The sequence below is a fragment of the Somniosus microcephalus genome, chromosome 1 (assembly GCF_052327205.1).
Source record: "Somniosus microcephalus isolate GS21.2 chromosome 1, FLI_Smic_1.0, whole genome shotgun sequence".
Lineage (NCBI taxonomy): Eukaryota > Metazoa > Chordata > Chondrichthyes > Squaliformes > Somniosidae > Somniosus > Somniosus microcephalus.
The window spans coordinates 365,440,262-365,461,224 of NC_140987.1; the positions used below are offsets into that span (position 1 = coordinate 365,440,262).

Genomic DNA, 20,963 nt, shown 5'->3' on the forward strand with positions numbered 1-20,963 from the left:
CTGGGGGAGTGGCAGTGGGTCAGTGGAGCAGGAACCTGCTGTCCTCTCTCACAATGACAGCATTCCTGCTCCCACAACTGCCACTCCACCATTGCCCTTGTCATTGTCTGTCATCCAGCCAGCCCAGACTGCTGGTGGCCATGCTGAGAAGGTGCAGTTTACAGCCGGGCCTTCCAGGTCCAGAGCTGGTTGAGGGCATCTTGCAAGGCCATCTGAAGTCTCCCGCACGGACACTCAGCAGCCTTCCACCAGCCCTGCTGCAGCCACTGGGCCAACACTTCATAAGAGCACTAGAGTAGGCAAAGGCACAGTAACGAGAGGCACTAAGGGATTGCACAAGGGTGAATAGTTAATATTTTTGTTGTAAATATGTTGTAAGTATTCACTGATTATTGATAAATTTATTAATTCAGATTGGATTCTTTTGTGTTATGTCTCATTTCAGCTTTGTGCTGTGATATGGCCTGCGACAGGGATGGAGTGATGGGGATGTGGTGAGCAATGGGGATCTGGGGTTTAATTCATTCGAACCGCAGTCTGATGAGACGGTCACGGCCCGCCCTTCCGGAAGGCCGATTGAGTGGCTGCCTCCTCCCTCGCTCCTGTTCCTCCTCCTCCTTGTTTCCCTGTTCCTCCTCCTGAGGTGGTCCCGCAATCCCTGGTGGCAAGGGCTGGGACCTCATGATGGCCAAATTGTGGAGCATGCAGCAGACCACCACGAAATGGGACACCCGCTCAGCCGAGTACTGGAGGGCTCCTCCCGAGCGGTCAAGGCAGCGGAACCGTTGTTTCAGCAGCCATAGACTGCTTGATGATGTTCCTGGTGGCAGCATGGCTGTCATTGTAAGAGTGCTGGGCAGGAGTGTTGGGGTTGTGGAGGGGAGTCATGAGCAGGTGGAGTGCGGATAGCCCTTTCCTCCGACCAGCCAGCCGCGAACTTGATGTGGCGGCTGGAAGAGTGATAGCACACCGGTCTGTCACAGGATGAAGGCATCATGGCTGCTGCCAGGATAGCGGGCATTCGCATTGAAAATTCGCTGTCTGTGGTCGCATACCAACTGCACATTAAGTAAGTGGTAGCTTTTGCGGTTACGGAAGATGTCAGGGTTATTATGTGGTGCCCGCAAAGCCACGTGGGTACAGTCAATGGCACCCTGCACCATGGGGAATTGCGCTATCCTCACAAAGCCACATGCACGCTCATCCCGCTTCTCTCTGGTGATGGGGAAGGAAATGTAATCCATTCTCCTACTGTAGAGAGCCTCTGTGACCTCTCAGATGCAGTGACGGACAGTGAACTGTGAGATGTTAGCTATGCCAACTGTTGGAGACTGGAAGGATCTGCTATTGAGGGCGACGGTCACCTTGACTGCCACTGAGAGTGCCATGGTCACCCTGATCTAAGGCTGGAGGTCTGGTTGCAGGAGGTAGCAGAGTTCTGTGACCACCTCCTTAGTGAAGCAGAGCCTTCTAATAAACTGCTCCTCTCTTAATTGGAGGTAGGAGAAGTGCTCTCGGAATACCCTCGGAGGGTAAGACCTCCTGTTGAGAGCCCTGATGGCCCTCCTCCTCCCTCTGGTCACATGTTCCACTTTTTCTTGCTGCCTCTGATCCTTCCGCCTAGTTCCTGGAGGGCCAGGTCAACTGCCAGTACAGCCCCCATTAATGTAAGCAAAGTGTAGCAGTTTGATTTTTTTAAGAATAATTGTAGCTACTTTTTAGTTCCCACAACACTCCTGATACAAAATAACCTTTAAATTACTGAATTAAACAGTTGCACAATGTGAAACTGACAAGAAAGCACTGAACCGCCACTAACCTACAGCTGTGACTCATTACTCATGTTGCCTTTAAATAACGTCCTTGGATCCAGCTTCTGGCTGCTTCACACCAGCTCTCCCTGTCGCTCTTTGGTTGAGGCACTAAGGTAGGTGGCGACAATCAATTTCGCAGATCGGGCAGCCAGTGATCGGGCGACCATGCTCTGCCTGACATTGAAGTCCTCGGCGGTGCCTCACACAACAGGGGGGGCCAGATTTGTCGTGCACCGCTGAATTCGCCTTGCCCCGGTGCTACTGCATCAGCGCCCCGTTACCACCATCTGCTGTCGCTAATGGGAGGTGCTAAGGTACCGAATTTTTCCCCCATTGAATATGCACGCCAGGCTCCCGGCAGGATTCTCATTGCCAATCTGGCCGCCAGTGCCCGAATGTAAAATCCTGGTGATGCTGCAGCAGGACTGCCACCACAGCAGTAGAAGATTAGGGATGGGCAATAAATGCTGGTCTTGCCAGCGATGCCCACATCCCATAAATGAATTTAAAAAAAATTCCTTAGCCCAATGGAGTTGCAGCCATTTAGGTATCCATGGAAGTGTGTAGGGACCTATATGTAGGGAGCACTGACACAGGTGAGTGTGTGGGGTCCTATATGTAGGGAGAGGATGACACAGCTAAGTGTGTAGGAACCTATATGGTGGGAGACGAGGGCCCTGATATTTACCGAGCCACGCATTTGGAATGGGGAGAAGGAGTTATGAACCCAGAAGTAGGGATTTTCTGAACATCATGCAGTTTTTAACTGCAGGATGTGTTTTCAATTTCTTCTCCAGGTTTCCTGCCCGACTGCCAGCCTGATTGACAGGCTGACTGGCTGTCAGGCAGGAAAGCCGTCAGCAGAAGAACGCAGGTAGGTCTAGTGGTGGTGGTGGGGGGGAGAGATTTGGGGGGAGAGATTGCGGGGAGGGGCATAAAATTTGATCGAGGGTAAGATGGTGGTCGCGGGGAGTAGAGCGTTTTTTAAAATTCGTTCCTTGGATGTGGACGTCGCTGGCAACACCAGCATTTATTGCCCATCCCTAATTGCCCTTGAGAAGGTGGTGGTGAGCAGCCTTCTTGAACCGCAAAGGGCAGTTAAGAGTCAACCACATTGCGGTGTGTATGGAGTCACATATAGGCCAGACCAGGTAAGGATGGCAGATTTCCTTCCCTAAAGGACATTAGTAAACCAGATGGGCTTTTACGACAATCTGGTAGTTTCATAGTCCCCATTAATGATATTTTTAGTCCAGATTTATTTAATTAACTGAATTTAAATTCCACAGCTTCCATGGTGGGATTTGAACTCACGTATCTGGATTATTAGTTCAGGCCTCTGGATTACTAGTCCAGTAACATAACCACGATGCTACCATACCCCATCATGGGGGGTTGCGGGGGTGGGGGAGATTGTGGTCGTGGATGGGTTTAGCATGGGTGCAGGGGGCGAGACCACAGCAGTTTTGGTGATTGCGGTGGGTGCAGTGTGATCATGGGGGGGAGATCAGGTGTGGGGAGTCGGTGATCGCGGGGGGTGGGGGGTGTTCGGGTGGTGGGAGATCATGGAGTTGGGGCTTTGGACAAATCGTGGGGGACAGGGGTGGGGATTACAGGATAGCTTGTTGGGCTGGGTGGAAACACTCTGCTCCTCCTGGCCCACATGCAGTGCTGTAAAGGCACTTACCCTACGGATCCAGCCCTTCTTGCCTCCTTTTACCTGCCAGGTTTCCTGAATGCAGGGAACCTGGCCGACATGTGCTAAAATAGAAAGATGTTAAAATGGAAGCATGTAGCCTCCTTAAAAGCTCACATTGAGCGACCCACCTCCTGAGAGCGAATTGGTCAACCTCCCACTGTCCGGCCTATGTTAAAACCGGAAGTGGGCAGGTTCGAGGGGTGTTGGGTTCGGGATTGAAATTTAAGATTTTTTAACTTCCCATCCACCCAAGCCCACCCGTTTTTGGGGGTTAAAATTGCCCCTGAGGTCTGGACGAGGTCCTCTCCCTCCATTCCCTGACCTCGGGTCCACTATTGCCACTACCTCAGGCTATCACCATCTACCACAGGTTGGTCCTGGGAAGTGGCAGTAATTAGGGCAGACAGGAGGAAATTGAGCCAACAACCCTGGCACCGCACTGTTGTGTATGTACCTTTAAGAGAATAACTGGTCTCAGACTGCAGTACCGGCAGTGACCACCCCTGTATAAAAGGCGCTAGAGAGCCTCTGTTGGTTAGATTCGTTTATGCCTTTCACCAGTAAAGATCGTTTTGTTTTCTCTCCTGCTAGTCCGTGTCTCAATCATTCACGGACTTAACACTGGCGACGAGTTAGAAACAAACTTACCTGCAACTCAGCAGCAGCTCCGACGACGTGTTGAAGGTCGGAGCCAGAAGAAAGAAAAAAAAGAAATAGGCCATTGAAACTCGAGAAACGGGCATCGACCGTCAATCATCGGGTTCAAGGCTTGCAGGAGAGACTGTCCAGAGCCAGGCTGGGTTCCTCGGTCCTTGGTTTCCCAGCTAATCGGGCTGGTGGCAGGTAGTGCTCTGATCCTTCCTGGGCTGCAATGGGGCCGGGCAGCGAGTCGGGAAGCAAGGAGAGAGAGAGAGAGTGGAGCATACAGGGTGCGGCCGGTGTATCGAAGCTGGGCAGCGTTCGGACCTCAGAAGAGGGAGGGAAGTGTCCCAAGGGTCCGCTCCACGACGAGAAAATAATAAAAGAAAAAGAATACGCGCAAGAAACCATGGAAAGCAGCACTAACAACAGCGGGGAAGAAGGAAAAGCGCGGGAGGTGCCATTTTGTTAAATCGGTGAAGAAGGCATAAGCGTGGGAGGCGCCATTTTAGATTTGCAAGATGCCGAAGACTGGCTGTATCACTGCTTTTGATAATACATTAGAGGACTGGACCACATATGTGGAAAGAGTCGAGGTATATTTCGAGGCAAATGAAATAGCGGAGGGGAAAAAGGCATCAATATTGCTAAACATAATGGGCGCTAGAACGTATGGCCTATTGCGGGATCTGATTACTCCAGCCAAACCGAAGGCGAAGAGTTTTAACGAAATTGTTGCTGTTCTACAGGAGCACTTAAACCCTGCACCGCTGTTGATAGCAGAAAGATTTAAATTCCACAGGAGAACTCAGCACAAAGATGAGAGCAATGCTGAGTATCTTACGGAACTACGCAAGCTATCAAAGCACTGCCAGTTCGGAGCAGGACTGGCAGATACCCTACGGGACAAATTTGTCTGTGGACTCCTGAGTGAAGGAACACAGAAGAAGTTACTCGCAGAAAAAGAGCTGATGCTAGATAAGGCTTTCAGCGTGGCAGTATCATATGGAGCAGCAGCCAGGGGAGCTGCAGAAATTCAACAAAAACCACAGGAATACGGCACCCACGAAATGACACGGGGATTTGCAAAATGTTATCGCTGTGGCAGAACTAACCATGACCAGAAGGACTGCTGGGCCAAAGACAAAATATGCAGACAATGCGGGAAGATTGGACGCATTGCATGAGTTTGTAGGTCTGGGAAGAAGACCAGCGACAACAAAAAGGCTACTAAGGAACCGTACAAGAAAGTACAAAAGATGACGGACAGTAGTTCCGAAGACCAGATGAGCGATAGTGAATCCGAGAACAGGAGATTAAGCTGTCTCAAACTTCACAATGTAATCGCAAAAGAGGATCACCGAACCATTTGGGTCACCCTCACGATAGCAGGGTCCCAAGTTAAAATGGAATTGGATACAGGATCAGCGCTAACCGTCATGAATCGACGAGACTATGAGCGGCTATTTTCACACATACCCTTGAGAGAGACATCCATCGTCTTGACGACGTATACTGGGCAAAAAGTATACCCCAGAGGAAAAATAAGGGTGTCTGTCGAATACAATGGCAAGAAAATACAGAAATTGTATCTCTACATACTGCCAAATGGTGGACCACCGTTATTGGGACGGGAATGGATCAGGAAGATAAACTTAGATTGGCATTCCATTCATGCAATGACGGTGGACGGTAAAAAAGATGAAGACGTCACTCCTGGACGATTGTCAACAATCTTAGCTAACGCCAAAGAGGTATTTCAATAAGAACTGGGCACGCTTAAAGGCGTAACCGCCTCGTTAAAAATAGAAGAGAATGCAGTTCCCAAGTTTTTCAAAGCGAGACCGGTACCATATGCAATTCGTCCAGCCGTCGAGGCAGAGCTGGAGAATCTGAAGAAGGCGGGCGTGTTGTCTAAGGTCGACTGGAGCGAGTGGGCGACACCCATCGTTCCTGTCATGAAGAAAACGTTAAGCAATAAGTCCGGAGAGCCAAGGAAGATTCGCATCTGTGGGGATTTCAAGGTGACGGTGAACCCTGTCCTTCACACAGTACAATATCCTCTTCCAAGGATAGAAGACATCTTCGCCTCACTGTCTGGAGGGAAGCGTTTTACAAAAATTGACCTAGCACAAGCATATTTGCAGATGGAGGTTGAAGAGTCCTCTAGGAAGTATCTCACGATAAACACTCACAAAGGTCTTTACCAGTATCATCGATTGGTATTCGGAGTAGCATCGGCTCCGGCGATATGGCAAAGAGCGATGGAACAAGTCCTGCAAGGGATTCCGGGGACTCAGTGTTACTTGGACGACATCCTTGTAACAGGTGAAGATGACAGTGAACACCTTAACCTAGAACAGGTGCTCACTAGACTGCGGGAACATGGGCTGCGAGCCAACCGCCCGAAGTGCGAATTTTTAAAGAAACAGATATCGTATTGTGGCCACGTGATTGATGAAGAGGGGTTACATAAGTCCCCTGACAAAATTGAAGCGGTTGTTAAGGCCCCAGCGCCTGAAAATGTGTCGCAACTGAGGTCATTCCTCGGGTTGGTGAATTACTATCATAAGTTTTTGCCGAATTTGTCGACAATTCTGCATCCACTGAACGCCCTGCTACGAACGGGGGTAGCATGGAAATGGAGTGATGATTGTAAACGTGCTTTTCAGAAGAGTAAGGACTTAATCACTTCGAAGGAAGTATTGGCTCACTACAACCCAGCACTGCCAATCAGGCTGGCGTGTGATGCGTCTCCCTACGGCATTGGGGCGGTACTGTCACATAAATTCCTTGATGGTTTGGAGAGGCCGATAGCTTTTGTGTCACGCTCGTTAACTTCTGCCGAGCGTAACTACGCCCAGATTGACAGAGAGGCCCTCAGCCTAGTGTGGGGGGTGAAGAAGTTCAATCACTATCTGCACGGTCAAAAATTTACTCCACTAACCGATCATCAACCTCTTGTCTCCATTTTCAACCCTCAGAAGGGCGTACCGATAATGACAGCACAACGGCTGCAGAGATGGTCCCTTTTCCTAGGGGCACACCAATATGACATCGAGTACAGGGGAACTAAACAGCATGGAAATGCTGATGGATTGTCACGTCTACCGTTGCCGACGGTGGAAGAAGACGACCTTGCAGTGGATCCAATGGAGTTATTCCACTCGACCATAGTCGAATGTCTCCCTGTGACGAATGCAAACATAGAAAAGGAAACACGGAATGACCCGACACTATCACGGGTCTATGATTTAACGGTGAAGGGATGGCCAGCACATGGCGAACCACTGCTGCCAGCATTTTCGCCAAGAAGAGAACAGCTGTCAGTGTGCAGAGGAACCTTGATGTGTGGATCCAGAGTAGTAATTCCACCTAAGTTGATGGATAGAGTGCTCAATGAGCTTTCTGAGGGTCATCTGGGTGGGGTAAAAATGAAGAGCTTAGCCAGAGCGTTTGTATGGTGGCCGGGAATCGATAGAGAAATCGAAGAGATAAACAAGAGCTGTGCAGGATGCCAGAAGGTCCAAAACGCCCCACCACAAGCTCCCCTGCATCCATGGGAGTGGCCCTCATCTCCATGGCAAAGGGTGCACATTGATTTTGCTGGTCCCTTCATGGACTCGATGTTTTTAATTGCGGTGGATGCACATTCAAAGTGGCCAGAGGTAATAAAAATGTCCTCAACCACCACGGAAAAAACTATCGCAGTTTTACGAACCATATTCGCGAGGAATGGGCTGCCTGGACAGATTTGCTCTGACAATGGACCACAGTTTGTGTCTGAAGAGTTCCGGAGGTTCTTAAAGAACAATGGTGTTAAGCATTACACATCTGTCCCATATCATCCAGCCACTAATGGATTGGCCGAGAGGTTTGTCCAAACATTCAAGAAGGCTATCAAGGCAATGTGTAATGAAGATATACCCCTACAACACAAGGTGGACAACTTCTTGTTTGCCTACCGGAATGCGACACATGCGGTTACCAACCAAACTCCAGCCATGATGTTCTTCAATCGAAGACTACGATGCCGCTTGGATTTGGTTAAGCCAAACGTCTGAAGAGATGTGGAGAACAGGCAGTTTCAGAATATGAATGAAAGGCCGACCAGGAGTTTTATGATAGGTCAACCAGTTTTGGCCCGGGACTACCGCACTGAGAAATGGCAGCCAGGAACGATTTGTACATGACAAGGACCTCTCATGTATACCGTGGACGTTGGGGAGAGCATTGTAAGACGCCATGCTGACCAGATTCTAGAGTCACTGGAAAACGTCAACTCCACACCACGATCTGATACACCTGGTAATGAAATCGACGTTCCAATTGCAGCTACCGCAGAACCGGTAATATTGGAAGCAGATGAACCAAACAACGACATTGATTCCGACTCAACATTGCCAGAAGAACCTGATACTCCAAAGAGGCGTTATCCAGACAGAATCAGGAAGCCTCCTCAAAGACTGAACTTATAATTGCTTAAACTTAACCAATGTATCTAGCAACAGTAATTGTGATTGTAATTCGTTATCATTAGTTGTTAAACGAATGTTATGTACTGTTTATCTAAAAGGGGAGGAATTGTTGTGTATGTACCTTTAAGAGAATAACTGGTCTCAGACTGCAGTACCGGCAGTGACCACCCCTGTATAAAAGGCGCTAGAGAGCCTCTGTTGGTTAGATTCGTTTATGCCTTTCACCAGTAAAGATCGTTTTGTTTTCTCTCCTGCTAGTCCGTGTCTCAATCATTCACGGACTTAACACGCACTGCCGCCGATACTTGCAGGCAGTGGGATGGAAAGGGGCAGCCAGCAGGCGCCCCCGTGGGAGGTGAGGGAAATTGAGGACAGGCCGGTGAGGCTGCAGTAGGCCTCAGCACCCAATTTGACCTCATTCGCCATCACTAAGCCGCCCCATTTTGGGTGGGAATGCAGAGGAGAATCGAACGATCCTAACCTTGGGAAACCAGAATTGTACTGTCACCGCTGAATTTGAATTAAGATCTGAAATCCCCCAACTGCTGAAAATTCAACTGCTCTTGTTGTAGAGAAGTGAAAAGTTAGATCACCTGAAACCATTTTGTAGCAATGTAAAAATGGCAGTATATATGTAATCCAACAGGATTTTTGGAAAAGATAATTTTGTTTTAGTATGCTGGTAAGATTTACAGAAGAAAATGAGCGCTGTGGGAAGCTTGTCTCCCGTGGACTGTTTGCAGCCCACAAACAAGCTAATTAGTTTCAGTATTTCAGCAAACCAAGTTGATAGTACGTTCCTCTGCTTAATTCCACTGTAACATTTTATAGGTGGAACTATACAGATAAAAGTTGTTTTATTTTCAGTTCTTCCCAGTGTTCATATTTTGTGCCAGATTTCTCAGTAGTATTTATTCAACATCTGTTAAGAGTTTGTTAGCACATAATTTGTCAAGAAAGTGTTATAAATATATATATATAAGAAAAATAAAAAATGTTCTTGAAATGCAGCTTATGTTTAAGTAATCTACACAGCCACTGGTTGTGTGCTTATTGCAGTCTGTTCTGTGCTTTCTTCAACAAGTTTATTAGCACTATAATTGTGCATCATTCCAGTCTTTTGTACAGTAGTCTAGATTTATCTTTAATGGTATCTGGGCATCTATGTAAAGTTCTTTTCTTTTGCTTTTCTTTCTCATGCTTAGAAGCATACAAAGAGCAATGGTAAAGAAAATAGCAGAGACAATGATCATTGTGATTGCAATGGGAATGATTGGAGGCGAACAGGGAATGTCTAATGTTTGTAATAATGGGCATGGATTTGGCTCAGTTTGCTTCTCTTCTGTGAAAACAGTTTGCCTGTGTAACAAAGCCTCCAAGTAACTTTTATTACTCACAGTCTCGTTGACAAACAAATTGACCATTACCGTGGAATGAAGTGGTTGTGGTTGCCCAAGATCACTGACTTTTACTAGCAGTTGATACAAACCGTAGTCTTTGCGCAACAGTTTCTCCTGCAAGGTAATATTTCCTGTCGCCGTATTAATTCCAAATACGTGAGGGGCAGGGCCATTTCTTCCAACAATATTATAAGTCATGACGGCGTTAATACCAGAATCATAGTCAATAGCATAAATCTCAGCCACTGCAGCTCCTTGAGGTGTGTTAGGGGGCACGAGAAGCCACGATACATTTGACTGAGGAAGTAATACTGTTGGAGGATTATCATTTACATCTAGAACAAACACGGTTATTTTTGCTGTCGCAGAGAGGGATGGTTTTCCGCCATCTACAGCCTCAACCCAGAATACGTGCATGGTTTTTTTCTCTCTATCTACTGAAGAATTGCAGCGTAAGGTTCCTCTGGTGTTGTCCATTAAAAAATTATTACTACCATTTAGGATGGACACAGTAACATATCCATTAGGCCCTGCATCTAAATCCGTTACATTGATAACTCCAATTTCGCCATGACTCGGGAAGTTTTCTGGTATAAAGAATGTGTACTCATTGGTGAGGAAGGAGGGTACGTTATCATTCTGGTCCAAGACATGAATGACTACGATGGTACTCCTCCTTCTAGGAGGAGCTCCATGGTCCACAGCGAAAACAGTAAACCTGTACAGTTTCTCTTTTTCTCTGTCCAGGATGGTAGACACTGTTAAATTCCCTGTAAGCTGTTCAATTGAAAATATGGGTGGAGCATCAGGTCCCAGGAGGTAGGCCACTTTCCCATTCTGACCACTGTCTGCATCTGTTGCAGAGATCTTCAGTAAAAAAGCTCCAGGTGCATTGTTTTCTTCAATGGAAGCTTTAAAGGAACTTTGGTCAAATTGTGGAGAGTTGTCATTTTCATCAGTAATCTTGACATGGATTGTTAGTTCATGAATATTAAGAGGATCTTCTGACTTAATGATGATCTCATATTGGTTTTCAAGCTCATGGTCTAAAAGCTGTGATGTGACAACCAAATGTTTACTTCTTGATCTTTCATAGGGTTTTAAATAGAAAGGCACGTTGCCACTAATGTAGAGTGTCCCTTTTAGGTAATGGTCTGGGTCAGTTACCTCTAGGAGGGCAATTGGTGTGTTTTCAGGTGCAGTCTCCTTCAGGTAAATCACGCCATCTACCTGGTTAGCTATGTAGCTGATCTCCAACTTTGGACGAAATTTGCTGCTGTGAATAATGGACACTGTAATTTGAATTATAGCTGGGACACAGCCTGGACCATTAGCTAAGATGGTGAGTTTATGTTCAGAATGTGTCTCTGGACTTTTATTTCCAGAAAATGTAATAAGTCCAGTGGCACTATTTAAGTTAAATAGCTTCTTGGATACATCCTGCACACGATTACCATAAGAATAGGTGATTTCAGCATTAGGTCCTAGATCTGCATCGACAGCATGAAGCTGTGCCACCACACTGTTGGAGGACATATTTTCAGGGATTTGAACCTCAAACTCTGACGCATTAAAAACAGGGCAGTTGTCATTAATGTCTTGAATGTTGATCAGAAGTGTGGCTGTTCCAGATAAAGGTGGTGTGCCACCATCCACAGCCACAATTTTCATCTCATACAGATCCTTTTCCTCCCTATCTAGTGGTTGCTGAACAACAATGGAGGGTGTTTCACTATTTTTCAAACTGAAAACATTTTGGCTATTTTCAAGATAATAATTCTGGATGCTGTTCTTCCCAGTATCATTGTCGGTGGCAAAATAGTCAATTCCAAATGATGTGCCTGCAGCTGCATCCTCTGGAATAGAAAATTTCATCACTTGTTCTGCGAAATACGGTGCATTATCATTGACATCCAGGATGACTATCTTAACCTTCACCATTTGCAGATACTGATCGGCACATAGAATAACCACATTGACTTCCTGGGTACAAGGACCACCATGGAATTCAACTGGGCATAAAGTTTCCCTGTCGATTCTCTGCTTGGTTGTATACAGCTCCCCACTCTCGTTCTTGAGCATCACAAATTCCATTTCTTTCATGACTTTGTACGCCAGTGAATCACATTTAGTATCTGATGCCAAAGATATATCATTGGCTATATTCCCAATAAAAATTCCTTCATCTTCATTCTCTTGCACTTCATATTCAAGTTCTGTGGCCAGATGACTATGTATCTTGTGGCAGAACAACATCAGAAGTATGTAGACGAGTTTCTGTAAAACAAAGTATTTGATAATAGTAAATGTTTCACCTGAATCTTCCATTATGGAGAACGAAAACAAACAAAAACATTCTTTTACGTTTTTACAGCTTTTTTTTTGGCTGTGAATTTCGTACTCTTTAAGGGGAAGGAAATGGAACATTTTTATTTCAGGCACCCAGTGTCAGCATCCAACACTCCTAGATGTGGTATTGAAAGGCTAGATGGAGAATAAAGCTTCCTTAGCAAGATTGTGCCTAAGCCACAACAATAAAGGGGCATGCCCTCCTACACTACTTCTTAAAGCACTTGGTACACTGAAAACACAAAATGATACCCATTGATCAGGCTACGCTCTCACTGATGTGGAGAAGGTGTTTAACCCATTGTTTCTCAAACAAAACATTGTCCAAAATAGAAAACTGTAATCATGCTGAGAATGAACTTCATGCATGGAAATAATAGCCAAGTCAATGATATTTGTAATTATTTCCCTAAAAATGCATTTAAAAATGGCAGTTTGAATACTTTTCTGCTCCAGTATGTACTCCTTTCTATTTATTCTGCATATATAGTAAACCATGGAGGTGAAACCAGTCACCATATGTTATTTAAATTACTATCTAATTTGTTTTGGGTTTTATGCCAGCTCATGCCAACTATTGCACACAGTGGAGGTCTAGGGCTTGGCTCTGCCTTAAAGGTGTAGCATCTAGTAGAGGCCAAGTGCCTCCCAAAGGAATAAAAGAGAAACTGGAGAAAAATCACCCTAGGCTGCTGATTTTCTCTTTTAAGTGGTTTGATCAGTATCTGGACCTGCTCTGACCTTGGTTTCTGTTTGTCCTCCTTCTGTATCATCAGGCCACTTTGCAGATAAAAGTTATGTGGCGCACAGCAAGTGGTAATGATCTTGGACACCCTGGTGGTACTCTACTGTAAGTAACTCCATACTCCTTGACATATCAGAAAAGATGTGTCAAGATCTGAGTGGTAAGTTTTATGATGATCCTGGTAGCTGCATGGGCATCAATCTATATGTGCGCAGCTTCTGCCTCTGGCTGATGCAAGGGGCTTATCAACCATGTATGATGAAGGTCCTTAAGAAAGCAGGCTTGCAGTCTGCCTTCACGTTAATCAAGGGTGGCAAAATTGATTAGCATAAAAGGAAAGAATTATGATTACTGCTTGCGAAGCAGACATTGGCCTTTATGATCCGACGTTGATCATTGCTGGCCAGCTGCATAGTGAATGAATGGAACCCTTTCCAGTTCATGTAGGTCTAGGGACCACAATGGCTATCAAAAACCCCTCTGTGTATTCTCATCCTCATGTTCAAATCTATTCATGGCCTCGCCCTTCCCTATCTCTGTAACCTTCTCTATTCCTACAACCCTCCAAGAACTCTGCATTTCTTCAACTCTACCCTCATACATCCCCCACTCCCTGCACCCCACCATTGGCAGCTGTGCCTTCAGCTGCTAAGCCCTGAGATCTGGAATTCCCTCCCTCTCCACCTCTCTCCTCCTTTAAGACCTTCTTTAAAACTAAAATCTTTGACCAAGCTTTTAGTCACCCCTCCCAATATCTCCTTTTTTGGCTCTGTGAAGCACCTTGGGACATTTTTGTTATGTTGAAGTTGCTGTATAAATGCAAATTGTTATTTGCAATAATTGCACAGCTCTGGTATTGCTTCCATTCTGAATTGGAGCATACAAATGAGTTCTTCAACACTGCAAAGTAACTGTTTCTTGGGCCAATAGCGATGAGTATTTGGGTAGTGCGAGATTTAGGGCAGTACACCTCTGACACAATCAGATCTCCCTGGCATCTCTTCTTTCATCTTCATTAACCTCCATTACATCTAGTAAGAGGGAATCACTGAATCAAATACTCAAAATTTGAACTCAATTGCAATTGAACAGTTTAGAGCAGTGCAGCTTTAAGAAATGCTTTGCCTCCAAGACAGGATGTAACTAATCTTTAACATTTAGTTTCAGTGAGTGTGCAAACATATAGCTGGTGCCCATTGCATGCTGGACCAATTTGCTCTTCAGTTGCATTATTTCAGAAGATCTAATGAGGCTCTTGGCTATTCTGTGTGAGGCAAAGAATATCGGCAGTGTCCTAGGCGCTAACATCTTCAGCTGCTTCATCAATGGCCTTCCCTCCAACATAAGGTCAGAAATGGGGATGTTCGCCGATGACTGCACAGTGTTCAGTGCCATTCACAACTCCTCAGATAATGAAGCAGTCCATGCCCGCATGTAACAAGACCTGGACGATGTTCAGGCTTGGGCTGGTAAGTGGCAGGTAATATTCATGCTACAGAAGTGCCAGGCAATGATTATCTCCAACAAGCGAGAGTCTAACCACCACCCCTTGACATTCAATGGCATTTCCATCGCCGAATCTCCCACCATCAACATCCTGGGGGGGTCACCATTGACCAGAAACTTAGCTGGATCAGCTATATAAATACTGTGGCAACAAGAGCAGGCCAGAGGCTAGGTATTCTGTGGCGAGTGTCTCACCTCCTGGCTCCCCAAAGCCTTTCTACCATCTACAAGGCACAAGTAAGGAGTGTGATGGAATACTCTCCACTTGCCTGGATGAATGCAGCTCCAACAACACTAAAGAAGCTCAACACCATACAGGACAAAGCAGCCCGCTTGATTGGCACCCCATCTGCCACCTTAAACATTCACTCCGTCCACCACCGGCGTACCGTGGCTGCAGTGTGTACCATCTACAAGATGCGCTGCAGCAACTCGCTAAGGCTTCTTCAACAGCACCTCCCAAACCCGCGATCTCTTCCACCTAGAAGGACAAGGGCAGCAGGCGCATGGGAACACCACCACCTCCAAGTTACCCTCCAAGTCACACACCATCCTGACTTAGAAGTATATTGCCGATCCTTCATCGTCGCTGGGTCAAAATCCTGGAACTCCCTCCCTAACAGCACTGCGGGAGTACCTTCACCACACGGACTGCAGCGGTTCAAGAAGGCAGCTCACCACCAACTTCTCAAGGGCAACTTGGGATGGGCAATAAATGCTGGCCTTGCCAGAGATGCCCACATCCCATAAACAATTAAAGCCAACAATTTTGGACAGTGTGTTATTGGAGCAGTGACCCAGGCTACTTCACTTGCCCCACAGATTCTGGACCCTGCCTGCCCAGTTAACAGTGGTAGAAATGTTGGCACCTTCAGGAATTCTTACCCGAAGATCTGCAAGAATAACTTGGATATTGACTATTATTCAGAAAACTGAGAAGAATATTGGCCCAGATTTTGCATTGATTATAATGGTGAGGCTAACAGCGCTCACCGTTATTAGGGAGTAAATGGGACAGCAACTTCCGGCAACTGCACATTCGCATTTAAATACTGAAATCCGAAAGTTACTGTCAGAGATACCATGCTTCAACAGTGTTGAAAGGGTTAAAATATCTGGACTCCAAATGTAAGCATTCACTTTGACCGATGTAATATCAATTAAAACAATTTTGATGTCTAAATTGATCAATGGCGAGTGATAGCATGCGCCGCTTGTCAGCATTTGTTTATTGCAGCAGGGCATTCACTATGATATGTGATGCATGGAAATTTTAATTTGCATCAATAAAGACTTGTATCTGGAGAAGTATTACAGTATATCCAGATAATATTATTAATGTCTTTGTGACATATTGAAAGTTTCTGTATGCTATTTCCTTTTTCAACACCACAGTGATTGTATCATTTTTACATATTGGAATCATCCATCCTTCAAAACAATGCAGTCACTGATATGATCAGAGCAAAATAGACCAGCTCTTAATGGTTTCAGTTTAATACTGAACATAGAAATATGACAGCTAATTAAAGGAATGATTTTAATGTTTCATAGAATAGTTGTGATGATGGGCTGTCTCCTAAATTGTGCATGTATATCCTGGGGGGTCACCATTGACCAGAAATTTAACTGGACCAGCCACATAAATACTGTGGCAACAAGAGCAGGTCAGAGGCTGGGTATTCTGCGGCGAGTGTCTCACCTCCTGACTCCCCAAAGCATTTCCACCATCTACAAGGCACAAGTCAGGAATGTGATGGAATACTCTTCACTTGCCTGGATGAGTGCAGCTCCAACAACACTCAAGAAGCTCAACACCATCCAGGACAAAGCAGCCCGCTTGATTGGCACCCATCCCCACCTGAAACACTCACTCCCTCCACCAGCAGCGTACCGTGGCTGCAGTGTGTACCATCTACAAGATGCACTGCAGCAACTTGCCAAGGCTTCTTCGGCAGCACCTCCCAAACTACCACCTAGAAGGACAAGGGCAGCAGGCACAAGGAAACACCACAACCTCCAAATTCCCCTCCAAGTCACACACCATCTTGACTTGGAAGTATATCACCGTTCCTTCATCGTTGCGGGGTCAAAATCCTGCAACTCCCTCCCTAACAGCACTGTGGGAGTACCTTCACCACACGGACTGCAGCGGTTCAAGAAGACGGCTCACCACCACCTTCTCAAGGGCAACTGGGGATGGACAATAAATGCTGGCCTTGCCAGCGACGCCCACATCCCATGAACGAATAAAAAAAATGTAAGGCTCCTCCTTGTTTGAAAGACACCTCCAGGATAAAATATCTGTTTGAGGTATCAACATAATGGGACCAATTTTCCGTTGCTTAATGCCCTGTGCGCGCCTATTCTAGGGTGTGAGGCAGAGGAAATTGGACTGGAGACCTGTTGCACTGAGTCTCCAACCCCTTTGCGTTTGACATGCAATTGATGGCGTACCATGACAGGTAGGACGTTCCCATCTAAGGTAGGCAAGAGCATTTAAATAATATGATAATTACTTGGAAATTGATTCAAAATGCCCTGTGTGACAGTTTCCTGAGTTTCTGACTGGTGGACATACAAAAAGAAGACTCACTAAAAAAGTGGGAATCAGTGGATGCGACCAGCCCTTTCAGATTGAAAGATCTGAAAAGGAGCTGCCAGTACATCCATAGAAATATTAATGGGCCAGCAAGGAGGAGTACAGCAAGACAGGGACTACCTGTTGGCTCTTTTTGACAGTTGCCAGAAGGCCATGCAGCTGGTAGGAATAATGGGGGAGAAATTCAGTACCATAGCGCCTCCCGTTATTGCCTCCGGGGGCGATAACGGGGTACTAACGACTTACCGACCGGGTGCGGCGAAATGAACAACTCCCGCTAAATTGGCCGAGAGGTTCGCCGCGGCGGTAACACATTGCGCCACGATCTCCTGCGCCCGGAGATCGTGACATAATTGTCCTGCGCATCACCCCGGTAGCGCCCGGACCGAACTTCGGTACTGCCTCCTGCAGCATCGCTGAGCATCAACACCAACAGCTGCAGGAGATGTTGTTCGGGAGGCCGGGTGCTTCGGGAGTGCAAGTTAAAGGGGATGTTGGCACGATAAATATAAAAATTGTTGCAATGTTGGAGTGCAGGGGGCTGATCGGGCTGGATTGCGGCTGCCATCGGGGACCAACTGGCCCCAATGCAAATCCTGCAGTGATGACCCTTCCCTTTAAGGGAGAGAAGTGTAGTGTATGTACCTTTAAGAGAGAACTACTTTTACAGCTCCTGTATACTGTAGTACCGGCAGTGACCACACCTGTATATAAGCCTTGAGCAGGCATCTGTACTGTTAGTCTTTTCCTCCAGTAAACATCTGTTGATTGTTAATCTACAGCCTCCGTCTAGTTATTGAAGAACACCATACCTTAAGATTTACGGATTCAACAGTGGCGACGAGGTAGGTTCGAATCTACCTGCAACTCTGCAATTCCTTCCAAGGATTCGCTCCGGGAGGACGGTGGAAGAAAGTCGAGGCCAGCAGCACGGGCGTCGATCACGAGCAACCGCCCAGTCATCCGGCAGAGAGAGTGAACATCGCAGGGGAGGCTGTTGAGAGCTGGGCTTGGTTCTCCAGCCACGCCGATCCAGCAACAGACTGGCAACAGGTACAGCGCAGACCCTTCCCGGACAGCGGCGGCTGGAGCCGACCGACAGCACAGAAAAGGCCGAGCAGCGTCGACGGGGTAAGAGAGAGTGTAGAGTGCACAGGGCGCAGCCGGGGGTTGAAGACCGAGCGGCGTCAATGGAAAACAAAAAGAGAGAGAGGGTAAACCACAGTCGGGGTTCAGGACCGAGCGGCAGCAACGAGAGAGGCGCACAGGAGAACGCGCAGAGCGCAGCCAGGGCTCAAGGGCTGAGCAGCGTCCGCGGGGAAAGAAAGGGAGCGTGGGAGACGCCATTTGAGCCGCGGAGAAGAAGGGAGTGTGCGCCATTTGAGCCGCGGAGAAGAAGGGAGAGTGCGGGAGACGTCATTTTTGAAGCCGCGGCGGAGAAGAAGGGAGAGCGCGGGAGACGCCATTTTAGAAAGTCTAACCACACCCAGGGATGCCGAAGAGTGGCAGTGTCACTGCGTTCGACAATGAAGTCGAAGATTGGACGACATATGTGGAACGCATTGAGGGGTACTGCAAGGGGAATGAAGTGCCAGATGCCAGGAAAGCACTGGTTTTGTTGAATTCCATGGGTGCAAAAATGTATGGCTTACTGCGAAACCTAATAACCCCAGAGAAGCCAGTGGAAAAGGATTTCGAAAGCATAGTGGAAATCCTACAGGACCACTTAAACCCCACACCGCTGCTGATAGCAGAAAGATTTAAGTTCCACAAAAGGAACCAGCAGAAAGACGAAAGTAATGCTGAGTATTTAACGGAACTGCGCAAGCTATCGAAGCACTGCCAGTTTGGAATGGGACTAACAGATACGTTAAGGGACAAGTTTGTGCGTGGGCTTCAAAGTGAAGGAACCCAGAAACGGCTTCTATCAGAAAAGGATCTTACGCTGGACAAGGCTTTCAGCATGGCAGTATCACACGAAGCAGCCGCACGGGGCGTTGCAGAGATACAACGGAGACCGCAAGAATATGGCACCAATGAAATGTCATATGGAGCAGGGAAGTGTTATCGCTGCGGCAGAACAACACACGACCAGAAGGATTGTTGGTTCAAAGACCAAGGGCTAGAAATTCAGTAGGCTTTGCGCCCAGTTTTCGCCCAAAGAGGGCTTTTGCGCCACTTGCTGAGATTGCGCCGATATTCAGCGCTGCGGTAATGGCGGCGTTAGCCAGTAGCGCTGCGCCGCCACCAATGACGTCATCGGTGTGCGCAGTGCCCCGCTACCGCCCCGCTACCGGCCCGACCACCATATTTAGTTGCGGCCGTCTCTTCCGCAGCGGCCGCAAACAGCGATCTGAAAACGGGGCCGTCCTGCAACCTTAGTGGGGCGAGTTAAGGCGGAGGTGCGGCCGGCCGCTTTTTTGGTGGCCGCCTGCCCGCACCTCCTTCCCCGGCCTCCTCCACCCTCCCCCCGCGGCATTGCCGGCTGTTTTCCGGGAGCCCGGCACTTCTCCGTGGTGCCGGGCTCATTTGCCGGCAATAGCGAGCGGCAATCTCGCTGTTGCAGGCACCTCCCCCTTAAGAGAGGGAGGAAGGCCTGCAGTACCGCAGCCTGCCGCTCCGCAGCGGGTGGCGCTGCGGCACCTAGCGCACCGAAATTCAGTTTCAGCGCCCCAAGCGGGGGCGGCCACACCCTTGAATAGCGGCCGGCTTCGACTTGGGGCGCTGAAACTGAATTTCCGGCGGGCGCAAGTGGCTCCGCGTGCAGCGGTAACTTCTGGGCGCAAGCGAGTTGGCGGGCCCAAACTGAATTTTTAGGCCCAAGTGTGCAGACAGTGTGGAAAAGCAGGACACATAGCAAGAGTCTGCAGGTCAGCGAAGAAAACCAGCAGCAAGAAATCTCCACAGGAGAAGTACAAAAAGGTACATAAGGTGATGGACAGTAGTTCAGACGAACAGAAAAGTGATACAGACTCCGGAAGCAAGGAGCTGGGTTGTCTGAAACTACATAATGTAATCAAAATGGAGGATCACCAGACTATCTGGGTCACGCTCAAGATAGACGGAGTCCAACTGAAAATGGAATTGGACACAGGATCAGCCCTAACAGTCATAAACCGAAGGGACTACAAGCGGCTATTCTCACATATACCCTTGAAAGCTACAGAAATTGTCTTGAAGACGTACACGGGGCAAAAAGTCTACCCCAAAGGAAAAATAAGGGTGAACGTGATATACAAAGGCCAGGAAATACCAAAAATGGACCTATATGTATTGCCAGATGGAGGACCACCACTGCTAGGACGTGAATGGATCCGGAAGATACAATTAGATTGGCATTCCATACAGGCACTGAAGGTTGAGGCCAGAAAGGATGACGATGTCACACCTGGACGACTGTCAAAAATGCTAACTGATGCACAAGAAGTGTTCCAGGAGGGACTCAGAACACTAAAAGGCATAACAGTGACGATTAAAATAGAGGAAAATGCAAGCCCAAAGTTTTTTAAGGCCAGACCAGTGCCTTATGCGATCCGCCCAGCCGTCGAAGCAGAGCTGGAAGGTTTGGAACGTTCAGGAGTACTGTCCAAAGTGGACTGCAGCGAGTGGGCTACACCCATCATTCCTGTAATGAAGAGGTCGTTGAGTAATACGCCTGGGGAACCAAAGAAGGTCCGCATCTGTGGGGATTTTAAGGTGACAGTGAACCCAGTCCTTCACACGGTACAATA

The 20,963-nt window shown here is 47.4% G+C and overlaps 1 protein-coding gene across 1 annotated transcript in view; it reads right to left on the reverse strand.

Annotated features, from left to right (window-relative positions):
- Positions 1 to 9,521: 9,521 nt before the first annotated feature.
- The window catches only part of LOC147125004 (protocadherin-20-like), a 47,832-nt gene continuing 36,390 nt past the window's right edge, over positions 9,522 to 20,963 (reverse strand). Inside the window, exon 2 of the mRNA XM_086007940.1 lies at positions 9,522 to 12,307. Within this exon, the coding sequence (XP_085864066.1) occupies positions 9,725 to 12,307 (2,583 nt within the window). The 3' untranslated portion in view covers positions 9,522 to 9,724. The remainder of the gene's footprint in view (positions 12,308 to 20,963) is intronic.